This window comes from Solea solea, chromosome 21 (assembly GCF_958295425.1).
Source record: "Solea solea chromosome 21, fSolSol10.1, whole genome shotgun sequence".
NCBI lineage: Eukaryota > Metazoa > Chordata > Actinopteri > Pleuronectiformes > Soleidae > Solea > Solea solea.
In genome coordinates this window covers 12,635,682-12,660,515 of record NC_081154.1, presented here as the reverse complement: position 1 = coordinate 12,660,515, position 24,834 = coordinate 12,635,682, and the positions used below count along the sequence as shown (strand labels likewise).

The 24,834-nt window shown below is 39.6% G+C and overlaps 1 protein-coding gene across 3 annotated transcripts; it reads right to left on the bottom strand.

The window, feature by feature from the left end:
• Positions 1–4,913: 4,913 nt before the first annotated feature.
• On the bottom strand, positions 4,914–24,750 carry LOC131449066 (poly(ADP-ribose) glycohydrolase). Of its 3 annotated transcripts, none has more exons than XM_058622024.1 (16): positions 24,687–24,750; positions 23,337–24,085; positions 22,691–22,813; positions 22,193–22,279; positions 21,883–21,957; positions 18,715–18,807; positions 17,862–18,016; positions 15,908–15,987; positions 15,768–15,828; positions 15,521–15,596; positions 14,141–14,288; positions 10,465–10,543; positions 9,845–9,953; positions 8,157–8,262; positions 7,104–7,232; positions 4,914–6,211 (listed from the first exon to the last, which is right to left on the bottom strand). In XM_058622024.1, the coding sequence occupies exons 2-16, from the start codon at positions 24,015–24,017 to the stop codon at positions 6,036–6,038; spliced, it is 2,178 nt and encodes a 725-aa protein (XP_058478007.1). In that variant the 5' UTR covers positions 24,018–24,085; positions 24,687–24,750; the 3' UTR covers positions 4,914–6,035. The 3 variants fall into 3 exon arrangements, with proteins under 3 accessions (XP_058478007.1, XP_058478004.1, XP_058478005.1); XM_058622021.1 differs by having other exon boundaries at positions 24,290–24,742; XM_058622022.1 differs by having other exon boundaries at positions 24,313–24,742.
• Between the last annotated feature and the right edge of the window lie 84 nt (positions 24,751–24,834).

Sequence of the window (24,834 nt, the reverse complement as noted above, 5' to 3'; positions counted from 1 at the left end):
GCTAAGCAGAGTGCAAAGATGAAATAATCTATCTATGTACTTTTCATCTTAATTAGAGGTCACAAATCCCCCAGAGTGATGATATGTGCTTTCTCTTTTGCATGTCTCATTTATGTTTTGATTAAAAAGGATGTCTCTGTACAGACCGGAGGGCTTTCATAGATTAAATCCAATTAACATTCAGTATAAAGACCCAGCAGGGATTCACTTTCTAACCAGGAAACCCTCAGCCCCCTGTGCAGCCTTGCTGGTGAATAGCTGTGTTTTTAAAAACACTGTTATTAACTGAACAACAAATGGAGATCTGATGGTGACTCAAGCGCTCGCAGCCTTACACCCTTCGTTTAAGCTCCTGTTCCTCGTCCAGGAGATGAAAACTGTTGCATTAGGTGCTGCCACTCTTACAGTGACAGCTCTATAACAAGACCAGTGCATGGCAGAGCCTTGAGGTCCACTCTGTCAACGCTACAGTGAAGAGCTTTAAAGGCACATGCAGACAGCTCCCTCCTCTCTGTGGATGGACTCACACTGAGGAAACCTGTGACATGTGACATGCCCTCACCTGTTCCACACACAAGTACACACACACTTTGATATGGACATGTTCTGGTTGAGGTTTGTCTTTCAAGTTCAAGTTAAATAGCATCATTTTAAAATCATTGTTTTTGCTTACTGAGAGACAAAGAAACATTGAGAGACTCATAAAAACCTTTTTGTTTTTCCTGATTTTAAATGGTTAAACCACATTTAAACACGCAGTAAATTGTAAAAAAAACTGCCAGATATTGGAAGTTATTCTGGAAAAATGGCCAAAAGCACTTAGTTACAGCACACGCTCTGGTCCTTTTATGGTTAAAATAAGCAACAACAACAAAAAAGTCCAAGTGGACATTTTGAGGGTTGGTGGTTAAAAAAATGTTGAAGTGATTCTTCCACCGTTGAAATTGATCTTTATTAAATTACATTTCAGTCCAATCAATGGGATAATATTTGCACTTCATCTACGAACAAGTAAACACATGAACAAGTTCAAACTTATTTACCCAATGTTTCTATCATGTGTTGAAGTCTAATCATATCCAAGGCCAAAAGGCAGTCTCCTTTGAAATGTTTGGGAAGCATCTGCCTCTGGCACCTCTGAAACCCTTAGAGAGAAAACAGTCTGATGTGATAACATGCCCACGTTCCCAAGTATCAGCACCTGCATTCATCCATGCACTCACTCTAACACAAAAACAATGCTATAGTTTCAAATATTTTTAAGTAAAAACATTACTTTTCTATTTAATTCCCCTTAAAAAAAAAAAGTGCCATGTTTCACTTTGAAATTTTCTGCCAGGGAACTCTGCTAGGGATCTATTTTTCCTCATTTGGAAATGATGATGGGTCTTAAGCAGACACAGAGCAGATGGTGTTATCTGCCTCATGGGTGGAAGGATCAACAAGTGTTCAATTAAAGGCCTGAAGATGCTGTCAGTTCAAAAACAGATACCAATTTAGACAGAGCTAAATTAATTCATACCTGATACTGTTGGAACTGTGTATTTGTTAAAATAAATTGGTTCAACCTATTAAAATTTTCAGGAATATGTGGATTGTCCCTTAATTAACAGCATTTGCTTCAACACTATGGAGATTATCATCCCTCTCCAATTGCCTGTCCAGCTTTTTTCTCACTTAACATGCTGAGGGTGCCAAGATTTTGACAGAATAATATAGTCTGAACTGAGGAATGATGGCTTGCACATTTTATTCCTATGAAGGGGTTCTTCCTCCTCCTCTTCCTCTTCTTCTTCTTCCGCTTCACAAGCTGCTGTGTAGCGATCCGGCCACTCCTTACTCTCATGTGTGAGCAGCAGTGGCCTTGCTCCATCTTTCATTCAAGCTGAGTCGGTATCAATCACGCCACTCAAATGATAGATAGGCAATCTAATAACACTAGAAGCAAAAATAACTTCGCTCACTCAATCCTTGACCTTACAGAGCGCAGTAGTCAGTTTGGTTAAAAGCCACAGCTATCACATAAAAATGGATTTTTCTTTTGGATCAATTGCAGTGGAAACATTTGAACTAAAATGGCCATAGAAAGCTGTCACTAATGAATAATTGCTGTTGTTATGGATTTATACACTGCCTCCGCCTCCTCTACAGCAGGCCATATTTAAAGAGGGCTTTCCGGCTGTGGGTTATTTAGACTGAATAAAAGACAACGCAAGCAGGTTTTTTTTTTTTTGGAGCAGTGAAGGAACTGCCTTTGGACGAGGAACCATCTCAGCATGCGTGGAGCTGGAGGGAAGACACAATTACCATCAAACGGTAGCGACAGTGCCACTGCTGAGGCGCCACACAGGACACAGAGGAAGTGTTGAAACATTTAGGTCATGCCGGGTTCAAAGACTCACAGATACAGTGTGAGCTGGGGACACAGTCATGTGACATTCACATTCAGACCTTCATATCCTTCCTCAGTCAATCTGATCACAATTGGATAAAACAAGCAGAGAAAACATTCTGAGGTGATCCAAGGACATTCCTTTGCATGTGTGAACACAAAATCATCCTCAAGTCAGATTAAAGATAAAAGGCTGCCTCCTTAGGTGAGCTTCTTTACACTTCTCATTGATTTATTTGTAAGCTCCGCCATTATGTGTTTTGTAATGTGATAAAGTTTAACCAAACGTAAAAACACAGTTTGATTGTGTCCAGATACACGTGTGATGAGGGTCCTGCCAGAAAAAAAACTTGTGCAAGTGTATGTTATTAATCAGATTTGTGAGAACTGTAACTATCAACTTTGATGTCTAACATAAATCTGAGCAGGTGACTTTTGTCATGGTCATACTGCAAAGGTTTACGAATACACATGTAGATGCTAAACTGCTGAACCTAATTGAATATTAGTGTTTTTCCTACTAAAATGTGAGCGGCCCATGCTTTTAATGACAATAACTCAGGACTAATGTTCCAAGATTAGAAGCATTTGCAAATTAGTCGGTGATGCCCGAGGTGTACATGCCGCATTCATCTTTTTTTCATTGGATAGGATCTTACTGTGGAAGCAACAAAATATGAATAATTAGCAGAAGAGAGCTCATGACACTGAATCCTATTTTTGTCTTGTGTCTTCAGTCCAAACAAACTGTAAACCACAGCTCCCAGGGTTTAATCACACCTATTAATATTCAGTTGATAAAGCCTTTAATCTGAGGCCAAAGGAACCTTGGATAACTCCTCCAAACACAACAGGGAGTTCCCACTGATGATCAAAAATGACAAGGAGAGTAAATAGCTGATAATGAATTTAAATAGGCCTCCACATGTATAATAGAGCACCCTACATTGGCAGAACTGACCTTGTTTTGATGCACAGCAACAGTGTAAAGTCTTAATGGCAATGTTGCTCCAGCTTCAAAAGGAATGCAGTGAACTAGTTGATGCATTTTTATAATTTGAGAGCAGAGACAATTATTACTGTAATGCTCTTCTGTGTGTGATCATCAAGTATTTAACACATTCATCACCCGGGCTGTGATCAGCTGACTGCTGCAATTTCATATTCATGCCTTGACGAACACTGATATAAATGTATTTAACTGACAACGAACTAGATTACGCTGAAGGAATGGCATTTAGCAACTGGAATATTACTGTAAAATGGACGTTTATCAATTTGTGGCAGAGAACAAACACAAAGTTTCAATCTTCACTGGGGCACCAGAGGATGCCCTGTTTCCCCCGTCATAATTTGCCATTTTTATGAAACCATTAACAGACGCCAATGTCATATTGTATGTGTTAAAAACGGGGAATTTGAACTCAATTAGAGCCTCGTGATTTTGGGAAAATATTGCATTGCAACTTTTCTGACAATGCAATTTTGATGGTAAATGAACAACTCTGATACACAGTTGAGAACTACAAGATATGAATTGTTTCCAGCATCTATGTATCGATGTTTTTCATTTGCACAGATCATAGATCGATGAAAAACACCAATTTGTTGCAATTCCATCCATCATCCAATCTTCTACCGCTTTATCCTCCATATGAGGGTCTCGTGGGGGGGAACTGTGTCAATCTCAGCTGACATAGGGTGACAGGTGGGGGTCACACCCTGGACAGTTCGCTAGTCCATCAGAGGGCCTCATATAGACAAAAACAACCCTTCACACTCCCACTTACAGTCAATTTAGGGTGTCCAATTTGCAATCTATTTGTATAATTCTGTATAGGAGTTGAGATATTTCTCTGAATAATGACAGATTTAGCCTTGCTGGTGGCACCTAAAGAAAAAGTCAGGGACTCACAGAAGTCAGTAGATTATGCATTATGCCTCTAACAGTGAAAGTGTTGCCCAAAAAAAACAGAGGGAGTTTGAGTCATGAGATGGAACAGAATACTTATGGCCTGTAAGTAACAGGTGAGCATTCAAAGTTGAAAAGTGGTTTGATTTTAAATCAGTTACTGCTTTTCATTATTTTTCAAGGCACATAAAGGTCAGTCATATGCATTATTTGCTTAACTTTTCGATTAACAAGCTTGGAATAGAGATGTTTAAAACGCTGTTTGTGTTCATGACTGTATCACAGATGTTGGCTGAAAGGTCAAAGACACACACGCCAGGTTCACTGCTGAGGAATCAATCTATGATGAATCCCTGTGTGTGTCTATGTCAGATAGACACACAGTGAGTGAGACTCCACCAAAGGCTTTTTTTGAACTCAGCAAGCTACAAAGAGAGACCCCCCCTTGTACAGGTCCTGATTCCATGAAGGCAGCCAGCACCAATCTGAGGTACTGTACACCTACTCCTCATTTACTCACTCACTCACAGACTTCCAGGATAAAGCTCATTTAATATTTAAGCAAAAACCATTTTGTCAATAATCTCGTATCGGCTTGTTCCAAACATGGCCTACTAAACTAAATCAGTTATCAAACAGGTTGTTATTGTATGCTTTGGTTGTATATCACTCTGTATATTGTACATTAAATGTTATATTGTGCCACTAACATTTAAAATGTCCACATGTATGTGACTAGCAATTGTCAAATGTCATCGACCGAACACAATCTTCTCCTCTCACGCAGATGCAGATGAAGCTGTGTTTGGTGTGACAGTGAAATCGCACAGGAGACCCACTGCCTGACGCGCCCCACTGACTGGATGTTCTGTGATCTACTCTTTACTTAATGAGGTGCCATGTACAGTTTATATAAAAGCGATGACCTTATTAAACTGTGAGTGAAAGGATGATAGCAGGGGGAACAATAAATGGCGAGGCTGGGTGGAAACTCATCTCGTCTGTAACATCTCTGGGACGAGAAAGCAGCATTCTAATTGTGTGGAGACGTATCACTGACTCATCTGTGGCTCAGATCAAGATTGTGCTCCAGAATGGGATTCATGTGATAACATTTGAATATTCCTTTAATGTGAAAGCAAATAATTTTTATTAAAGTGATTTGAAAAACAAAAATAAACTCAATACCAGTTATTCCAACACAATCAAACAATTTAAATTAATATTTTAAAGAAACTGAACATTACCCCACTTTTTTTTTTTATTATTCAAACCATTTTCTGGAGTCCACTTCAAGCTCTTTCTAAACCCTGCTCTTGTTATTCTTTCCCTTTAACTCAATTTCTGACAGCCAATTCAATTAGGCTGGATATGTATGGGTGTGGAAAAAAAAAAAAGGCAGCGTGACAAACTCTGAAGATGGATGGCAACCTTTGCTTCACCATTAAAATCACAATTGTGTCGCACTGACGCTCCATTCATTGGCATATTACCAGCGGCGGCAAAATGAACACAGCTCGGACTCCAGTGACAACGGGGTCACAACTAATCAACTGCTGCATTTCATTTGTTTCTGGGAAAATAACGTGCACACCAGCCTTTGCCTTTGGTCTGGCTGTGGTGGAGACCACCGGAAAAAATAATATCTTAAATTCAGCTAAAGGCAGAAAGAGTCTAATAAGTGTTTCATTTTCCAAAGAGAAGGCACGGTGACTCATCGGCCACCTGACCTTAACGGCAGTCTGTGGGGACATGTTGTCTGGCCAAGTGGCTGTCAGAATCATCGGGTGCCAGGGAGCCGCTGACCTGTTGGTAGATGAAGGAGTAGAGGCTGACGTCAGGGCGCCGGCTGAGGCAGCTCCTGCACACTGAGCTGTAGTACTCCCCCAGGAGATCATACACCTCTCCTGTGAGGGAGAAAAATAGATTGTATATTAGGGGTGGTAAAGAAAATGGAATAATTGATATATTGTGATTAGGCAAAGTGGACACAGTGTGTCCCTGTGATGGACTGGCAACCTATCCAGTGTATGACCCCGCCTTTTGCCCTATGTCAGCTGTGATTGGCACCAGTGCCATCCGCAATCCTCATGTGGAGCAGCAGAAAATAAATGAATGAATGAATGATACAATTTTTTAATGTCTTTAACCCTTAGTGCTCACGAGGCACATGGTAATTTGCCATGGGAATAACACACAACTCCTTATATGGACATCTACTTACGTGTTAATGAGTAAAAGTTATTTATATAGCCTCTGTGTGTGTTTGAACATAGTAATGGAAAAAAGCAGCCGAAATGCTCTGTGTTCTAAGGGTTAAAAGTCATTTTCTCCCTCAGAATTGTGGCGCTTCTGATAGGTTAATGAGAAAGAAAGCTAAAAGTCACTTATTTACTTTAAAAAATATTGGATTTTCCGTTTATCAGTGTAATCTGCAAACTATATAAAGGTCAGACTGAATGACTGACATGTGATGTGCCTTGATTTTGGAAGCATGACGTGGGTTATTGATCATTTAATTTTGGTTTAAGGAGGGGGAAAGAATTCATACTATCAAATCACAGTACTTGCAATACAAATTGTTGTCTAACCTCACCACAGTGGACTGATATGACAGCAAGGAAAATGTGTTATTAGTCGTATCCTGGTGTCATGGGTTCAAATACTTTTTTGACAAAATCCTATGTGGAAATACTGACAGATAGTGTACAAGATTAATTAAGGCACAACATGAATATTCAGTGGTGTAAACACAGCTGCGTATAAACAGGGAGCATGCGGAATGGTTGTTTGCCTCACCAACACTGAGGCTTCTCCGAGTGAGGAAAGAGTGCATGTTGTGGACATCTGTCATGAGCTGGCTGTCACCAAAGGTGAAGTAGGCGACATCTCGACCCGCCTCAGCAGCTGCCAGCATCTGGAGGAGAGCTGCAGGAAAAGACACGGGTGTTAAAACTCAACAGCACGAGAGACTGAAACTCTGCATTGAAACGCGGCTTCTATTTTCTAGATTTGCTCTGTAATCTTCTCCTTTAGAAACACACTTCAGTTTCATGTAACGGGGTCTCTGTGTGTGCAGCTTGTACAGTAAAGGGTAAATAATCGGGGGAATAGGCCTCACCCCCACTGAGAACCCTGGATTAGTTACAAAGAGAAGCCGGGTCTGGCCCCAGAGAGCTGTGAATATTTTAAGAGACTGGAAATATGTCTGCTGATTAATGAAGGTTGGGACGGTGGCAAGTTAATGAGCAAAACTGAATCAACATTTTCAGGACTAAGCTGAATATGTCAGCAATTTCTGTTGCAAGCGCTTTCTACAAAAAAGTAGGCGACAATTAAAGAATAAGTGACTGTGAGAGGCCACAGAAGGTAAACCGAGGATGAGATCAGCATCTGAATCACGAAAGCTCCTCCCAGGAGGCATGTCATTAAGCAGACAGTAGGCGAGTGTGCCTATGGAGGGCTGTGTCTTGCTTCACCTAATTAACAAACACGCAGCAACATATACACATAGGAAGAAGGTGAGACGCAGAGCGAGAACCGCAAACTGTTATCCTTCGGCTCTCTGCTCAGTGACAGTGATACAAGGCACAGACAAAGTGCTGTGACTGATTGATGGACCTGAGCAGGCCATCAATTCCTCTATTAATGAAACATATTAACTTTGTCATTTGATCAATAAGAGGAAGGCAGCGAATAGGCTTTAAGTAAAGGAATGCACTCCCGGAAGACAGATGGATGCCCACACTGATCTGCTGGAGCTTTTCAATCAGAAAGAGAGGGACTGCAAAGTGTGCAAAAATGATCAGATCGTGTTTCTCCAAAAGACGGAAGAGTTACGCCAGTGTTTACCTTTAAGTCGTGTGTCACCTCCAAAAACTCCACAGCCCCAGTTTCCTGTTGCCACTGCTGCAAGGTTCTGGCTTTGTTCCTCGGGACGAGCAAAGCCACAGTACGCCTAAATGACGACAGAGTAAGAAGAGAGTTGAAGGCAGTAAATCAGGTCAGGGAATTAAACACAATTTGACATGATAGGACAAGTGTTCTGTAGCAAAGGGATAAGCACGTCATTAATCAGTCACTATTTTCTGTTTGAAAAACAGAAAGATGTACACTCAGTTCATGTAGTTTCACATAATTGTTATTTAAGAGTCAAATGACAACGTTCATGTTGCTAACAGTCTGGTCACTGAAGTTAAAGTAGCAAACATATATATATAAGATGCAAGTGAGAACACAGACATAATAACAGTAGATACCGGGTGTATTTATCTGCATTGTTTTAGATACAGAATAATCTGCAAAAACTGCATGTCAGTAACCAAGAGAATAAGACTTACATGGGTATAATATAGATGCAGATGGTGATGTTTTTCCATCATCATTACACAGTTTTAATATTAATATTTAATGTCAAATTGAAGTTAAAAAAAGTTGGGGGGTTTTCAACTTCAAAGGCAAAGCACTGCACTAGCAACAAGTAATGAACATGCTACAAATTTGTGAAATAGGTTTAAATTAGAAACTTAAAAGAAACAAATAGAATTCAATTGGCTTTACAGTAAACAAACAAAACTATGAATGAACCTGGGTGTCTTAGGGTCACACTACTGTCGTCAAATGTAAATGTTATATAGAAGGCAAAGTAACAAAAGTAATTTCTTGTGCTCGACATTATCATTCAACAAATGGTGTGGATTTTACATTTGTATACTTTTATACATGGATGGACAAATTGTGCATGACCAGGTGCATGTCATGCACATGTTATATCATTGTAAAGCAGCACAAAGATTTTAGGTGCACCGGACATTTATTTTCACGTCGCAGATGAAGTCAATTGTGAAAATGAATTGTAAGAGCCCCTCCTCCTCCTCCTGACTGGTCATAAATTCTCCATGTGAAAGGGCAGACATGACAGTCAGCTAAACAACATTGGAAACAGGATTGATCTTCATGTTGGTGCATTCCTCACACCCCTGTCAGAGTTGTCAAACTCCTCCATGCTTTGTGACAGCAGACTTGACAACATTAACATCTTGATTTTCTATTACAAATGAGCCTCTCTGACTGAAATAACGGCACATAGGGACGAAGTCCTATCAACAAGATATGTGTTATGTAAATGTTAATAATTGAGATTAATCGCTCAAAGATCAATTATGTTCATTAAAATTCATTCTGGACCTAATGGACAGTGTGATGAATAAAATGAAGCTTATTCTCCACATGTATGACGATTCATCAGTCTGTATGACACACACATGACACTCATCTATGAATGAAATATTTACACGGAGAAAAGTAAACATGAGTCAGTGTCAGTGTGTCTGTTGACATTTGTGCTGAGACTGTTTTCCAATTATTAACGAGACTGATTCACTCCAAAATCACAAGATAAGGGTATCCCTGGTGAGATTAAGAGATGAGGCGAAATCCCCAAAGAAATCCAGAGTATGTATTGCAACATGCATGAGTAAAGAAACCAAACAGAGAGACAAGAAAGTAAAACACAAATCGAGTGGAATAGAGATTAAAACCTTGTTAAGTTCTCGGTTGATTCTCTGTGGACTAAATTGTTCCAGAAAGTTCCTGAAATGCAGCGCATCGATGGCGACAATCTCTGTGCATCTTCTTTGCCAGTCATCTCTGAAAATAATCGCCACAACAAAACTGGGGTTAAGTCAAATACAGCGATTAATTTTTTGTTGTTCTATGTCAGAAATAATAAGCATGGAGGAAAAAATTAGAGCAATGGAGGCAAATTTATTTGCATAGCATATTTGAAAAGCAAGACAATTCAAAGTGCTTTTCACAAGATAGATAGATCATTTTTTATTAAGAAATAAATAGAGCTGTGTAAAAAAGAACAAGTATCTTAGTAGTATTGGTACTTTTAGAGTGGATTAGCCGTTTTCAAAAGAAAATATTTACAGTATTAATCATCCCCTCTAGTCTGAAAAAATTTATTAGAATTAATCAAAATTAAAGCTCATCATCTTTGCTGGAATTAGCTCTTAACAGTTAGGTCATTTTCGCCAAATTAAATAGGTTTTATTCTCAAAAAATGATGTCAACCCATGTCAGAATTAAAATAGTGGATTGACCAAATGACAACTCACCGAAGATGCAATTAATGAAGGCTTTTTAAGAACCCTACCTTGGAGTGGTGTCTTGGTGGCTGCTCTGCCACTGGTAGGTCTGAGCGTAGCCTGTGTATTTGCTGTACTGCTCTGTGCCTGGTGGTTGAAGCAAACGTGGATATTGGTCACACTCTACAAGATAGCATGAACATATGAATCTTCATTTTTTAAACATGGTCAAGCTTAAGTTTGCTTCCATCTATGAAAGTGAGGTTGAGTCCAAAGGATTTCAATTGTGGTGTAACGATCCCCCATGTAAATACAATCGATGCGTTTTGATTTGATTAGATAGAGATTAATAACTTTGGAGACTGACATTGATATTTAGTTAGCGGTGGAGAAAATGTGCTAAAAAGATAATGTCTACGTGCTCGTAAATACTTTTATACAAAGTTCACGTAGTCATATGAACAGCAAAGAAGGGGAATTCTATAATGAGACATACAACGATGCAAACTTTGTAATAACAAGTGGTTTTCAGAGAGTTTTGTCGAAGGTATTTCTGCCTCGTGTGATTGGCTTAAACAAGAGCAGCTGTCTTCTGATAAATGGAAGGTCAAGTTATTCTCCCCCCCCCCCCACCCCATTCAAAACGACCACCAGTCCACAGAGAGCACTCAGCACAGTCAAACAAATGAGGCCACATATTAACTTCCCATTCATTAGTGCTCATTAGTACCTGGCTGTCAAGAGCTCTCTGTGAACTGCTTCACGCCATAAAGCAACTAAACCAGGGGATTAGTAGTGTGTGAGTGCTTTGGTCAGCAGATATTAGGAGGTGCACATGGGGGAGCAAATCACAAGAGAGGACTCCACTTGACAGGCATTACACTAATTATCAGAGCCTCCCTCTCAAATTTTGTCCGGCCCAAATTAGACACTGAAGAATCGCATCTACAGTTCCACAGTATGCTACTGACAGATAACTCATACCAATCATACAAATATCATGTCTCTGCTGTCTGTGAAAGGAAAAATCATACATGTTTTTGTTTCTTCAAATACAGAGGAAAATTAAAGGACCAGTTCATCCATTTTTTTTCAGTATAATATCGTCCAAACATTTTGTTTTTTCAGTCGCAATATCCTTTTTTCAGGGCTATTCTCATGATCATTACATTCACGTTTGGCTTTTTCCTAATAAAATAATGCACTGTCATCAAACATCCCACATTTGGTGACGTAAAATGACAAGTCTTGTTACTTTTTTTCTTGCAAATTGCCGTTTCATTCTTGTTTTGCTTGCTCAGAATTAAGAATGAATCTTCACAATGTCCTATGACTACAATTCTTTAATATTCTCTCGTTAAAAGGACAAAGAGTTGGTGATGTGGGTGAAATGAACCTTTAAGTCCTACTGAAACGTCTGCAGTCTTTCATATTATTGACAGTGTACACATGTGAAAAAGAGCTGGGTGAAGGCCACTGAACTGCAACAGAACAATGTGTCCAGTGGGACGGACAATGACATGGACAGGTGCTGGTCAAGTTCACTCTGATGCCAATTGTTTGCTGACATCATTCATATTGGCAATGTATTATAGGAAAAATTCACCTGTAGCTTTTACGTGGTGCTAAATTTCGCTGTCACAGTTTAAAATAACAGATGTTATGCATGCTTCACTGAATCAGCCGTAACTAATTAACTTTGTAAGAGGCCTGAAAGAGGGTGGGATGAGGGGAGAATCAGGATACTGGATCGTGAGCAATGAGTCAGCCAAAACATATTTGTATCCTCACTAATAGCTACTCTTCCTGGAGTCCACACACAAGACGTAAAATATAAAAACAGAGCATACCACGTTTAAAATAGCTACAAAGCTACTGACATTATGAGTAGTTCAAATATATTTAAAGTGATGTTAGAAATGAGAGTGTAAACCATGTAAAGTAAAAGTAAAACCAAATGAACTTGTGTTTACGATACACAGACAGCCGACCTTTACAGTTTCTCCAAAAATATCGTACTCTATGACTACTATACAACTGTTTTTGCATCTGAAAGGAACAACCTTCAGGAACAATAAAACATTATGCTTTTGACCCATTTGTCATTTAAATATCATTTGTGGTGGGAAGCAGATAAATGTTGGCCCAGATAATACGCGTGTGATGATTAGGAGCTTGTTTCATTCATGTGCAAATTCATGAAAACAAATATTTGTGGCGGATTAAAAGCAGCGAAAAGGTCAGAGGCACCTCTCAAGTGCTGCGTGTAAAGATCACAGCATAGTTTTAGACACAGATCAAGGACTATTTGAAAGTGTGAAGCAACTAATTACGCTTATACAGTATGGTAGATATGACATAGCAAAGTTACATAAAAAATGTCCCTGAATCCAGTTTCTTCTTGTGTTCAACTTGCATCGTCTTTACTGGATAGTACTTCCAACAATGAATCACATTATCCGTGATACTATATATAGATTTGACCACACACAAGCAGCCAGATACCCAGCAATCAAGGAAAATTCAATTTGGCCCGGGCACTCTTACAAATTTCAGTGCAGAAGTAAAGGTCCATTAGCTTCCCTTCTGTATGCCAAAACATGTCACAGGGGAATATAATTCATCACATACTCACAGTGCAGCAAAGACTTGGACTTTTACAACAAGAACAGCAGATATGGGCCGGGTTTAATAAAGATGATGGAATGGAAGAGTCCATTAGTGGAGCGGGTCTGAGGCAGGTCTTCCTGCTATAATTAATTCTGCGCCACTGTAATAACGTTAAGTGGAGGTGCGGTAGATGGCTGGCAAGAAGTCTGAAGGTGACTCCAGCGGGAGGACGGACCTGCTATAGTGATTGGTCAGCCGGAGGGCGGAGGCTCTGTTGCGTCACTTCTTGTACTAATTCACTTGTTCAGCGGTGCTAAGGCATTTCATCTATTTAAGTCATGGCTTCTTGCACTAGAGGTATTGAATGAGCTTGACATGCAGTTGAAGCTTAGTGAGTTAATCTCACTCAATACTTTTAAACTAAGAATGAAAGATCTGGAGGCTGATTCCCTCAGATGGAAATTTTCTGTTGATAATTATGTCTGTAACATGGTGTTTTGTTTGTGCTGCTCCCTGTCCTGGATAGGTCTCCCCAGGAAAAGAGGTCCTTAATGTCTTAACATAATGTGATGCAACAAAAACATAGGTTATCTATATTAGGAGAGGCCTAACCAAACAAGTTTTCTTCAGTTTTCATTGAAGACAATCAAGCAGGCAAAACAAATACACACAAACAGTCTTAGACACACAAAAAAAGGAGCCAGACAGTCACCATCAACCTCCTGCTGGGGCTCTGTAAGGCAAGCTCTTGTTACTAGGTCTGCTCGCCTGTCCCAATCTTGTTGCAACCACTCAATACTGAAATACATGGGATCAGAAAGACCTGACAGAGCAATCAAGAAAGCCCAATCTTCGACTCCCAGCTGACTCAGAAGTAAATGTTTGACAAGGACAAACACAGAAAACAAGGTAATTGCCATGAAGTCAAACCAGGATGGGGTAAATTGAAGCTGTGCGATGTGCACTCCATGCTGTGTTCGTGAAGGGAAACACTCGTGTTTTTTCTGTCAAATTACAGGTCGAGCATTAGAAAAGTCAACTTTATCGTTCTCTTTATATCAAGTGGACTTAATCATCAGGATTCCTTTGGTGAAAATTATGCTTTATAAGGTGTGAGACTTTCTGATCACTAACCTGTGATAATCAAACATTCGTTATGGTCCAGGGCTTCGGTGAAGAGGCGAGAAACGATGAGCTCAGGATTGATCAGAAAACGGATTTCCTCCTGAACCAGACCAGAACCGGTGACTCCCCCTCCCACAAACTGATTGGCGAAATCCACCTGCAAATCAAGACAGATGAATGAGAATTTACACAGTGAATCACCCTCTCCACCTTTGCCTTTGCAGATTGTTTTGCCAATAAGCGTGTATTCCTGTGAAAGGAAACAACAGACAACACAATATGGATGCAACCAAGTAAACATTTTCTTTAACTAATACATAGCTTCCCTTTGGACAGCATGAAGGAAACACCTTGTGAAAGGGTTATAGCCCCCTTTTTTTTTTGTTTGTTCCAGACAAGCTGATGGGGAGGGTGAGCCCGAGCCGAAGGTGCTCCTATTACTCAGACATCTGTCCCCAATGCCAAAATGAGCTCCACTCAGGAGCAGCACTTCTGTGTGCTACTGCCTGGAGCAAATATCGGAACAAGAGTGAAGAAAGCATCACCCTCCAGTCATAACATGCTGCTAAATTGACTGGTGACTGATATCTGCAATATCTTTTACTGAAGGTGTTCTTTCGGGTGCACGGATCTGTGGGTGACATTGATTCACTTGTTTATTTTTGTCCAGTTTATGATTCAAAGGAAAACACACGAATCTCGACGTTTGCGAATAGACGCAGACGTGACGACTCATTGCTTTAGTCTGAAAGCAGCCACGTGGAACATATATATATAATCCAATTTCAGGACTGACAGTTGTGGTTCACTGGCCTGCAGAAGAGCACAGAGCAACCCCATCACAACGACGGGCAGAGGGGGTTAAGGTGTGAGAGCAGATCTCCCCAAACTGGTCACTCAACTCTGGGACAGCAAGCCGGCCTCAAAAGTCCGCTTTGACAGGCTGTCAGCAACCCCCACCCCCCAGCAGAGAATCCATCAATCCAGGCCACAGTGTTCCCCCCGGAGCTGGCCATGTGTGCACATCAACTGTCAGCTTGTGGCAACTGGAGGCAAACAAAAGGTGAAAGGCAAAGCGGGCCATCCTGACAGTGTAACGGAAGCATGGCCGACACACTGAGAGGAAGAGGCTCAGGGGCCTCGACCCCGGTCGCGGCACACACTCCCTCCAACTTGTCACAGACTCCCTCAAAAGCCTTTTCTGCAGTAGTAAGCAATCTGGGTGAAAGACTCTGAAATGAAGCAACTGAGTGACTGACAAATACAAGGCGGAGTTTATCTCCAGCTCAGAGAAGTAAAACGAAACCCAATATATTGAAGCCCCTTTAAATCACACCATCATGCAGTCTTTCAATTAATGACTACATCATACTTGTCTGTGAGTCTTACCTGAAGCATTCCATAACCATCATCCTCTATGGTTCCCTCACATGTAATGTGGAGCCTTGTGAGCAGAGTCTCTGAGCTAAAACAAAGAATAAATTGTGATCCAGTTATCGACTGTGGGTAAGATGATGGATCTTTAATTGCTTCCAAACAGTTTACTGAATAAAGACTATTGGCAGAACCATTTAAAAAACTACAGCTACAATGTTCTTTTACTGTTGGTTTTAATTGAAGTGTCAATATACTGCACCTTTTCCAATTTAAGGGTTTGTCCAAACCTTTTCTTGTGAATGTTACAAGTCCAGTAGGCCCTGAAAAGAAAAATGTAAACATTTTCAAAATCCAATTACGGCATTTATTTTTTTATTAAAATGAAATTCGAACACCTACTTTGCTCAGTGATACTTTTGAAATAGCACATCAATGTTTTTAGCTTCTCAATCTTCTTCAAAGAGGGTCCCTCAAACAGCCTGAGGAAAAAGAGTGCATTTTAATTCCCTTAAACTGTACTGTTTCATAAAAATAAAATCAAAATTAAGATTGTACATATATATATCATAGCACACCACCATCAAAATGCTACAGACAAGACCCGCACAAATTGCTCTCTGTAAAACCAGTGTCAAAGAGGCACAAGAGCTCTACTTTGGCCATGTGAGTTCAGTCATGCTTTAACTTGAATAGCCTGATATGAATTAGTTCATCTCTCACTCAGCCTCTCTTTCAGTCACTAGCCGATTATGTCGCAGCTCCTTCACCGTTACAACAATGGAGGTGCCTCGGGCTCGCCATCACACTCACACTCGTGCCACATCACAGCACTCGCATTAAAAAAAAAAAAAAAAGGGAGCAGAGAAGGAAATGCTGCTCCCTCCTTGGGGATACATTAAGAAGCCCTGTGTCCCTTTTAAGCAACAGAGTCCTCAGGAGGAAAAAAGTGAGTCCCTATGAAAAGTAACACACACAAAAGCATACAGACAAAAAAAGAAACTTCCGCATGTGCGCTGTAGTTGGTGGATTTGAATGCACTTACAGACCAACATCTTCCCCTGAAGCAAACTCTGGAAAGCCACAAACCACAATAACATAAAAGTAATTTCATGAGAGTGGAATGAAATAAGGATAAAAAGGTTGATGCACCGAGGGCCCTTCAGGGACTAAAAACTCATTCATCGAAGTCAGCTTCTGCATTCATTTTTTTCTTTTTTGTCAACATGGCCTGTAGAAACAATTGCACGTTGTGCAGTCCCCGGGGCCACTGGAGAGAGCAGGCTTTTAGTAACAAATAGCACCATGGTCCTCATGGAATACAGAATTAATACACAACTACATAACATCTTTCCCGTCCCCAAGAGATGTGCAGGAAGCTGTGATGTAACTCAGACAAAACTGACTACAGTGGGTGACCACACTTAAAATTATGAAGTTTTGATGAATACTTTGAACGACAAATGAATGAGAAGGAAAAACAAAACTGTAAAATACCAATCTGTTTGAGCTAAATCCAAATAAGAAATACGCAGATGAAAAGCTTTCACTTTATATTATTTACTTATCTTGAGATTGTTTTTAGTAGATGATGAAAAATAATAAAAGGTTTGAAAGTCACAGAATATAAAGAAAAGGCAATAACTAATTCCGTCTCACATCAAATTGGTGATCCGGTACGAGTGTTACCGACAGACTGAAAAGATGACGGCGGCTTTTCGTTCTTGTCGTAGCCAAAAACCTTCACGTGAATGAAATTCTGATGCGATTGAACTCTGCTACAACCTTCTGAAAGACAGCCAATGGCCTTCACCATTGTCAAAAGCAGCCATCTGAGTCAGTGTTAATCTAATTCCCTCCTCCATTTAGGTAATTACACTATGATGCCAACAGAGATGGGGGGGGGCATGACTGAGAAGAGATCCGCAGACTGATTTTGCATGACACTACCCAGACCACCTGTCTCGCCACTGAAAGTTTGCAGGGATACAAATAATTGAATAAATACAGCACATATCTAAATGTACTGCATCTCTATGCAAAGACGCAGGACTGTTTAGTACAGGCTTATCCTCGTGCCTCCTTGATAAAAGGGTTGACTCCCATGTGAACTTCCTCTTTGCTGTCTGCTCATACATTTTATGTGAACCATGTCAATTCACCTGCTTATTTTACTCTTTTTCAAGTTATAGAAACGCATGTATACTTTTTGAGACGATACACAGCCGAGGTCAATGTGAGATTGATCGCTGAAGCATATACAGTAGTGCCCCCTCATGGAAAAGAGACTGGTTGTCAAGACAGTGTTGTTTAGCACCTTTAAAGATCATGAGTCAGTGTCACTTCCCTGCATTACCTGACAAAGTTGATGTCCGGGTAGTTGCTGTACTCACTCCTCCTAAAGCTGCGTCTCGGGAAGGTGCAGAAAAAGGCATTGGCGAGCAGACACGCCACCTGCTCCTGAGACATGGTGATGGAGCAGTCCATGCCTCTCTTGAGGAGGGGGATCGGCTGGAGGAGGAACAGACAGATGACCACGGAAGGTCAAATTAATTTGTTTTGTCAATTTGTTAAACGAGATGTTGAAGTGCGCTGCATAAAAAAACTCACTGTGCACCACTCTACCCTTCTTGAATCAGCCATCCTAATTACAATCAAGGCCCTTTATGCTCACAAGTGATCCATACCCCCAAATAAAGGTTTTCTATTTGTACATAAACAGTGAATCTGTGTAAGCAATATTGTAAAGACAATAGAAAAAGCCTGTTGCTTTTTGGCGAAAACTAGACAGCACCAATGATAGATAATACATTTGAAACCATTTCATACAGTTTTCTGTTTTTGTCTTTTTTGAATATTGTATGTGTGTACAATCGTGAGACTTAATACAGTTTCTTTTCATACAATCATTTCAACTTTAACTATAATTGCATTGGAAAGGTGTTTTTACTTGTGTGCATGTTATATAGAACAACCAGAAACCCTCATAATGAGACCTTCTGGCTGCATATATGTGCCAAAAAAAATACAAATAACAATAAAACACCTGATAAATGACCATCAATAGGTAAGTGCCTTGACCTCAACATTTTTACTGCCATTTCACAAGATTATTTGTCAGGCTGCGACCTTTGGGATTAACCTGCAGCCGTGATCTACTGCGTCACAGACCAGTGAGTCAGAGTTCATTGGTTAGTGATGGCTGTTACCTTGGTACAGAGCTCAGATGCTCTCAGTGCTAATTGTACCATGTCTGGCAGCAGGGAGTCAAACAGATGTTCAGCAGCATCAGGCTCCAGGACCTTGGAGAGAGCAAGAGATCTGTTTGTTGTTTTGCCACAAATCTCAGCTGTGACAGTATTAGCTGTTTGGATTAGATTGTGATGATTAATATGGACAGACAAAATAAACCAGTTAATCTAGAATTATATAGAGGAACACATATTAATGAAAAAGTACATATTTGGATAAAATGATCTGTTATTTTCTCAAATTTAACAACATAACCAGCAAATGGTACCACAGACAAATGTTTAACAGCTCAGGAGGGGAAAAAAACGCTCACTATTATTTTATCTTTGACCCTTAACCCTTTAAAACCAAGTGTATCGCTGACAACGCGTTTGCACAAGCACACTCTGCATTACTGCAATCTGAAAATCTGGCCTGTTTTTGCACATTGAGAGACAGAGAAACATTAAGAGACTCAAAAAAAGTTATTGTAAATATGTTTTATACTGTTCGTGTACAACTACAGTGTTTTTTGCTGAATAAAACTTTTTTGGTTTTCTCCATTCTAAATTGTTAATACACCATTTTAACATGCAGTAAATTATAAATAACTGCCATATATTCAAAGTTATTCTGGAAAAATGGGCAGAAGCACTTAAATACAGGACATTGTCTGGTCCTTCTATGGTTAAAAAAGTCCAGGCGGAAAGTTTGAGGGTGTTAAAGGGTTAAAAAGGAAGGTGAAAGATAAGGCTTTAATACACTTTTTTTGAGAGATTAATTTATGATAATATCACAAGAACCAAATATTTGAGTGATACATCACGCTGTCTAAGAGCAACAACATAGACAATATACTATACTACCCATATTTACACCATGTTGGCTACAAAATGTCACACTGATCAATCACAAAGCAATTCCATCAAGGTTGCAGGGCCATGCCAGCTGATTAAACAGTCCCCCTGAACGGATGCAAATGACTGGAATAGACGATTGGAACAGAAAAGACAGTGTGTTCCCAGGATAAGGAGCCTTGACTGTTGATTTAGCCCAGTACATTTATATTATAGCAAAGGAACCCTGACTAAACACTGTCATAAGTAATGACCTAGGTGACATCATAAACTGCTCCTATGGGCGTAATAAATGAAGGCAATTGACAGGGCGAGATGGCGGATATAGCTGAAGTAGTATAAGCCGAGCTCTTTAAATCAGCAAAAGACAGTGCATCAAATCGACTGATCTAACTCTCTGTATGACATGATACCGGTCTGTAAGTCACAGCAAACTGACAAAGTAATCAAGCAGGATATGAAGGTGTGGACAGTGAGAAACCACATATTTAACACAATGCTCCTGCATCTATTCCCGCAGCCCTGAGGCAGCGAAGAAAACTGTTTTACTGCATCAGTGGATGTGTGACCATGTAAAAATAAAAGACCTGCATGCTCATAACCGTAAATACAGCACTGGTCTGGCTTGGAGAAAGAGACATGAACAAAAGTGATGCTGTCTGTCAATGGCTTTTTTTCAGATATTCATAAGGAGCGAGTGCGTAGATGAATATTCAGTGGAGGTGGCCAGCCAGTCACTCTGTGCCATTCATGTCTACTTTTCTCTGACACTCAAAATCATCCAGCTACAGAGTCTCCAATCTGGCCTCTCCAGGGGAAGTAACAAAGGGAGAAATGTGGTAGAAAACATTGCACTGTTTGCTGTTTTGTGAGCAGTTGCACTTAAATATCAAACAAAGGGACAGACATGGTGTTATAGTCACAGGTTTTAGTGTATTTCCTGAACCACCAATGACAACATTACACAATCTCCATTTCAATCAACATAACTGTGTGATCAAATATTTAATATAATAAGCTACAAGCCATGTGACAGCACATTTCAAATCTAACTCCATTTCTATAGATGGTACTTGACATTTCACAGTCTGACCATAATCTAATTTTGCCACAGAATCCAGCTTCGACAACAGAACTTGGCCTATGGCTAAAGCCTCTTAACATGTTCAGATTTGATCTAATAAAACTCCCATTCTAATATGATTTATGGCATACAATTGGAAAACAATTGATTCAATAGCACAAGGCTGGAGTAAAGCACTCTGTGATATAAAGCAAGCCATTTTCATTTCTGACAAGTTAGTAAACGTGACCTTTTGGCAAAAGATTAAATTATTTCTCTACACTCACTTTGCCTCTCAATGGCTTGAACATTCTGCTGCACAAAATCCATTACTGTTCTTGTGCAAAAATGACAGAAACACGTTTGACATACTGGCATCAAATGCACTTTTTTCCTTAAATGTAAGATATCACAAATCATGACGCTGGTGAAGTCTAGATGATGCTATCCCAGTACACACTGCTGCCATTCTATAAAGAGAAAAATGGTTCAGTCTTATAGGTTTTATTGTTTATTGTTGTTAAATCAAACAATCATGTCACAACATGGCACATCTCACCAAGTGCAATATTCCCATTCCCTTCATGAACCAGACAATAGTGCAGCCCTGCTTGATTCTCTACACATACAGGATACTGCAGAGTGCATCAAGACAACAGATGATGGATGGCCTCCAAATGAGACTGGAGACACACTGACAACTCTAAGCAATGACCAATGAACTAACAGGGCGCTGACTATCATGACGCAATTCAGGCCTATTTTCAACCCCCGGCCTGAAAAGAAAATCACTTAGCAGGAGACCAAAAACTGTCAAATACAACCTCTGAATCTGATTAAGTCAAATCTAATCTGGTCTTAAATAAGACATTTGTATCATGGCGCCTTTTACAAATTAAAAATATTATCATCAGTAACTAACGAGCCATCTGCACCTCCACTGATCTGAGCTCTGTGAGCAGCACCAACACTGGTGTATGATGCCTTCTGCTGGGCAGTTAAGTGCCATCATTGGGCAGATGATAATCATGCAGTTAATAATTTAATGTCTTCAACATGTGTTGCCATCTGTGATTACATATCAGCAAGCCAATATAATTTCAATTAATCTTCTCAATGACTAGAAAATTGGATTTTTGAAAGCATAAGAAACTTAATTAACATCTGGGTTCACTGAAATTCATAAAATATCAGTTATGGTGACAGTCGTGGATATTGTTGCTTACCTTAGTGCCGTACAAATTCAATGCTGTGAAGTCCCATTTCTTAGCATTTGAGGGGCTGTATTTAAGTACTGCATTCTGTAACCAATTTGAATATCATATTAGAATGCCTGGCAAAATTTTTCTGAATGAAATTATTAAGTGACAAAATACTCTATACAGAAAAGGTTTTTAAATAAATATGAGACAGTGTCACATAGTCCGTTGGCTCATGGTGCCATCTTGTGGTTTTGATTGGTAACAACTCAAATTCACATCACATTCAGTGGAAAATAAGGTTTAAGTAGCAAAAGAACACAGATAAGAAACTTGCCTTGAACTCAAGTGAAGTAGTAAATTTCTTCTTTAAAGTTTCTTTGATCAACTCCCACCGACTCTTATTCTGCACTTCTTGTGTTTCCTGTGGAAGAACAACTTTAAATAGATCTGCAGGGTGAATATAGTTCAGGTTTCAAAAATGTGCAGAAACGCAGATAATGCTGTGTTGTTGTGCCCTTTTATTGCAGGACCTCAATGTATTCAAAAAGCTCTGTGCCCCAAAATATAAGACAAGAAAAATAAAAAGCTTCTCCAACACATAATAGATAATAAGCACCACAGATTGTAGAATCTATTGACAGAATTGCATGTAGTGATATTTCTACACTTTCATAAAAAAAACAATTACATTTTGCATTAATATGACTGATATCAAATACAAGTGTACAATTTTACAAAATACTGTAATATACAATGTATGCATCTACATTAAAATAACATGACTTGTTTTAATAATACTAAATGAACTATGTTTTAACACTTGAACCAGTACCTCATCTTCAACAGGAAACAGGTTGCTGCTGGAACATGGCATTTTAACATGGACATCATCCCAAGTATCCCTAAACCTGGTAGGATAAGGAACAGGAACTTTGCCTTTGTAAAACAGGTCTGTCTGTCAACAGGAGAGAATAAAAGTGACTGACATTAGTACATGCAACACTTCATATTCACAGTAAACATGTATGACAAACTCAAAGAATCTAAATATTGTATCAAAGTATATTGTTGATATTTGTACTTTTTACAAACTTACAAATTATTTTTAAAGCCTGATGAAAATGTATTGTATGTTGCAAATGAGGTTTTCCAGATTAAGATGCTCTTTGATAGAAATTGCACAAAATTGTCATTTTAATAATGATATGGCTCAGTTGTCCAACTCCATGTTGACCCTGATTTTATGTAAATACTAGATTTTGAGCAACTAATACGAATATCTGAATACAAGGGCCACCAATTACACAGTGTATCCTATAATACATTCCACATACTAATATAGCATTCCTGTAGCAATTTCTTCTTTACAAAACTGGTTTGTAAAGAAGTTTGTGTGTGTCGCTGTAGTGCGTGTGTGTGTTTTGATGAAACCATCTGCTGTACAGTGAATAGTACAAAATACAAAAAACAGCTCAAACCCTTATCATCACAGTGTGCTGACCAGGAACATCCTTCAGGGGAGCAAGCCGACCACCACATGCAGGCATTCTCTTAAACTCAGTGATTGGCGTCCCCAGCCATTTAACTCCAGCATATGTGGCTTCCTTTTCTGCACCTTTTTTCTCTGTAGACTGGTTCACTGGAGATGTATCTGGCCTCTTCCGTTTCACAGGCAGACGTGGCGATGAGATCCCCGAAAAGAAATGTGTTATTTTGGTGTTGTGTCTGACAAAGCCCTGTGAGCTTGCTGAGTCTCCAGTCTCCATTTCTTGGTTTTCTAATCCTGTGTCATCAATGGGGCATACAGGCCCACTCCCTGAAGAATCCTTGGAGGCTGGAGACACTGGACTGTCTTCCTCCAGGTCTTGTGGTGTCATGGGCTGAGTTTCTTCATCCATGTTATATTCTGCAGATTTTTCAGCATTTCCACAGTCCACTGACTGAGCTGATGTGCTTTGAAAGGCACCATCATCTGAAAGGTCTACATCATCCTGGGTTTGGCTCACTTCATCTGTATTTAGGTTCTTTTGGGGCTTAACCAACCAATGGTCAAGTGTATTTTTGAGCTTCTGTTGCTGAATGGGTCCAATTCGTTTACAAACAGCATTTGTCTTTACACGTCGCAAACCCCTGGCTCCAGTCTTTGGCTGTAAATCCATCTTCACTGCTGTGTTGATTTTTCTTTCCACTTCATCTATTGTCTCTGTATCACCACATAAAGCTTGGCCTGAAAAATAAAATAAAAACATTGATTTCAAGATCAGGAGACTGACTTAATAATATTTATTAATATGCCATAAAAGTATATTCTAAATTAGCTTGAAGAAAATAAGGCAAAATTCAGTTATTCTACATTAAGAAGATAATGTTATTAGTGTTATTAGGAGTTGGAGCATAAAGCATGAAAACAAATTGTATGTGCACTACTCACAATACAGCTTGAGCTGACGTCACCTGAGTCGCGTTTGTCCACACTTTCTTTGGTTTCTTGTGTAGTTCTTTCTTCAATAATTTAGCAACACTCTAATATGCAGACATACATGGCACTACTAATTCATAGAGTTCGTAACTGTGCTATTAAATGCTGGGACGTCCTTAATACGTGTGTAATAATACCGGAATAAGGTGTTTTTCTTGGGAGATTATTCAAAAATGTGTTAGCCAGCCATTGTTTATTAGCCTACATGCTAACAATCTTAGGACAAGACACTGCAATTAAAGCGAGCCAAATACTTTACAATAGCGTGTGATCATGCACGACACCATGACAACTGTTTGTTGAAAATAAATTCAGAGTTTACTATGATAACATCAGTGTTAGAACGCACAATTGTACTTTTTTGCTGACGTTTGACCGCTTGTTCGATGATCAGCGCCCAAACACTTCCGCAATGCGAGTGACGTAACAGCTACTAAAGTAACGCGATAACTTGGGGCTCCTGCCAGACACATGCAAAACATGCAACACTCAGGTCA

What these genes read in the sequence shown, in the direction of transcription:
- LOC131449066 (XM_058622024.1), bottom strand. Translation starts at nt 24,017, where the DNA reads ATGGATTTACAGCCAAAGACTGGAGCCAGGGGTTTGCGACGTGTAAAG. An exon ending in CATCTGAGCTCTGTACCAAG is followed by an intron (nt 18,017 to 18,714) that starts GTAACAGCCATC and finishes TTCCTCCTCCAG; the next exon opens with CCGATCCCCCTCCTCAAGAG. An exon ending in CAAAAGTATCACTGAGCAAA is followed by an intron (nt 15,829 to 15,907) that starts GTAGGTGTTCGA and finishes TTTTCTTTTCAG; the next exon opens with GGCCTACTGGACTTGTAACA.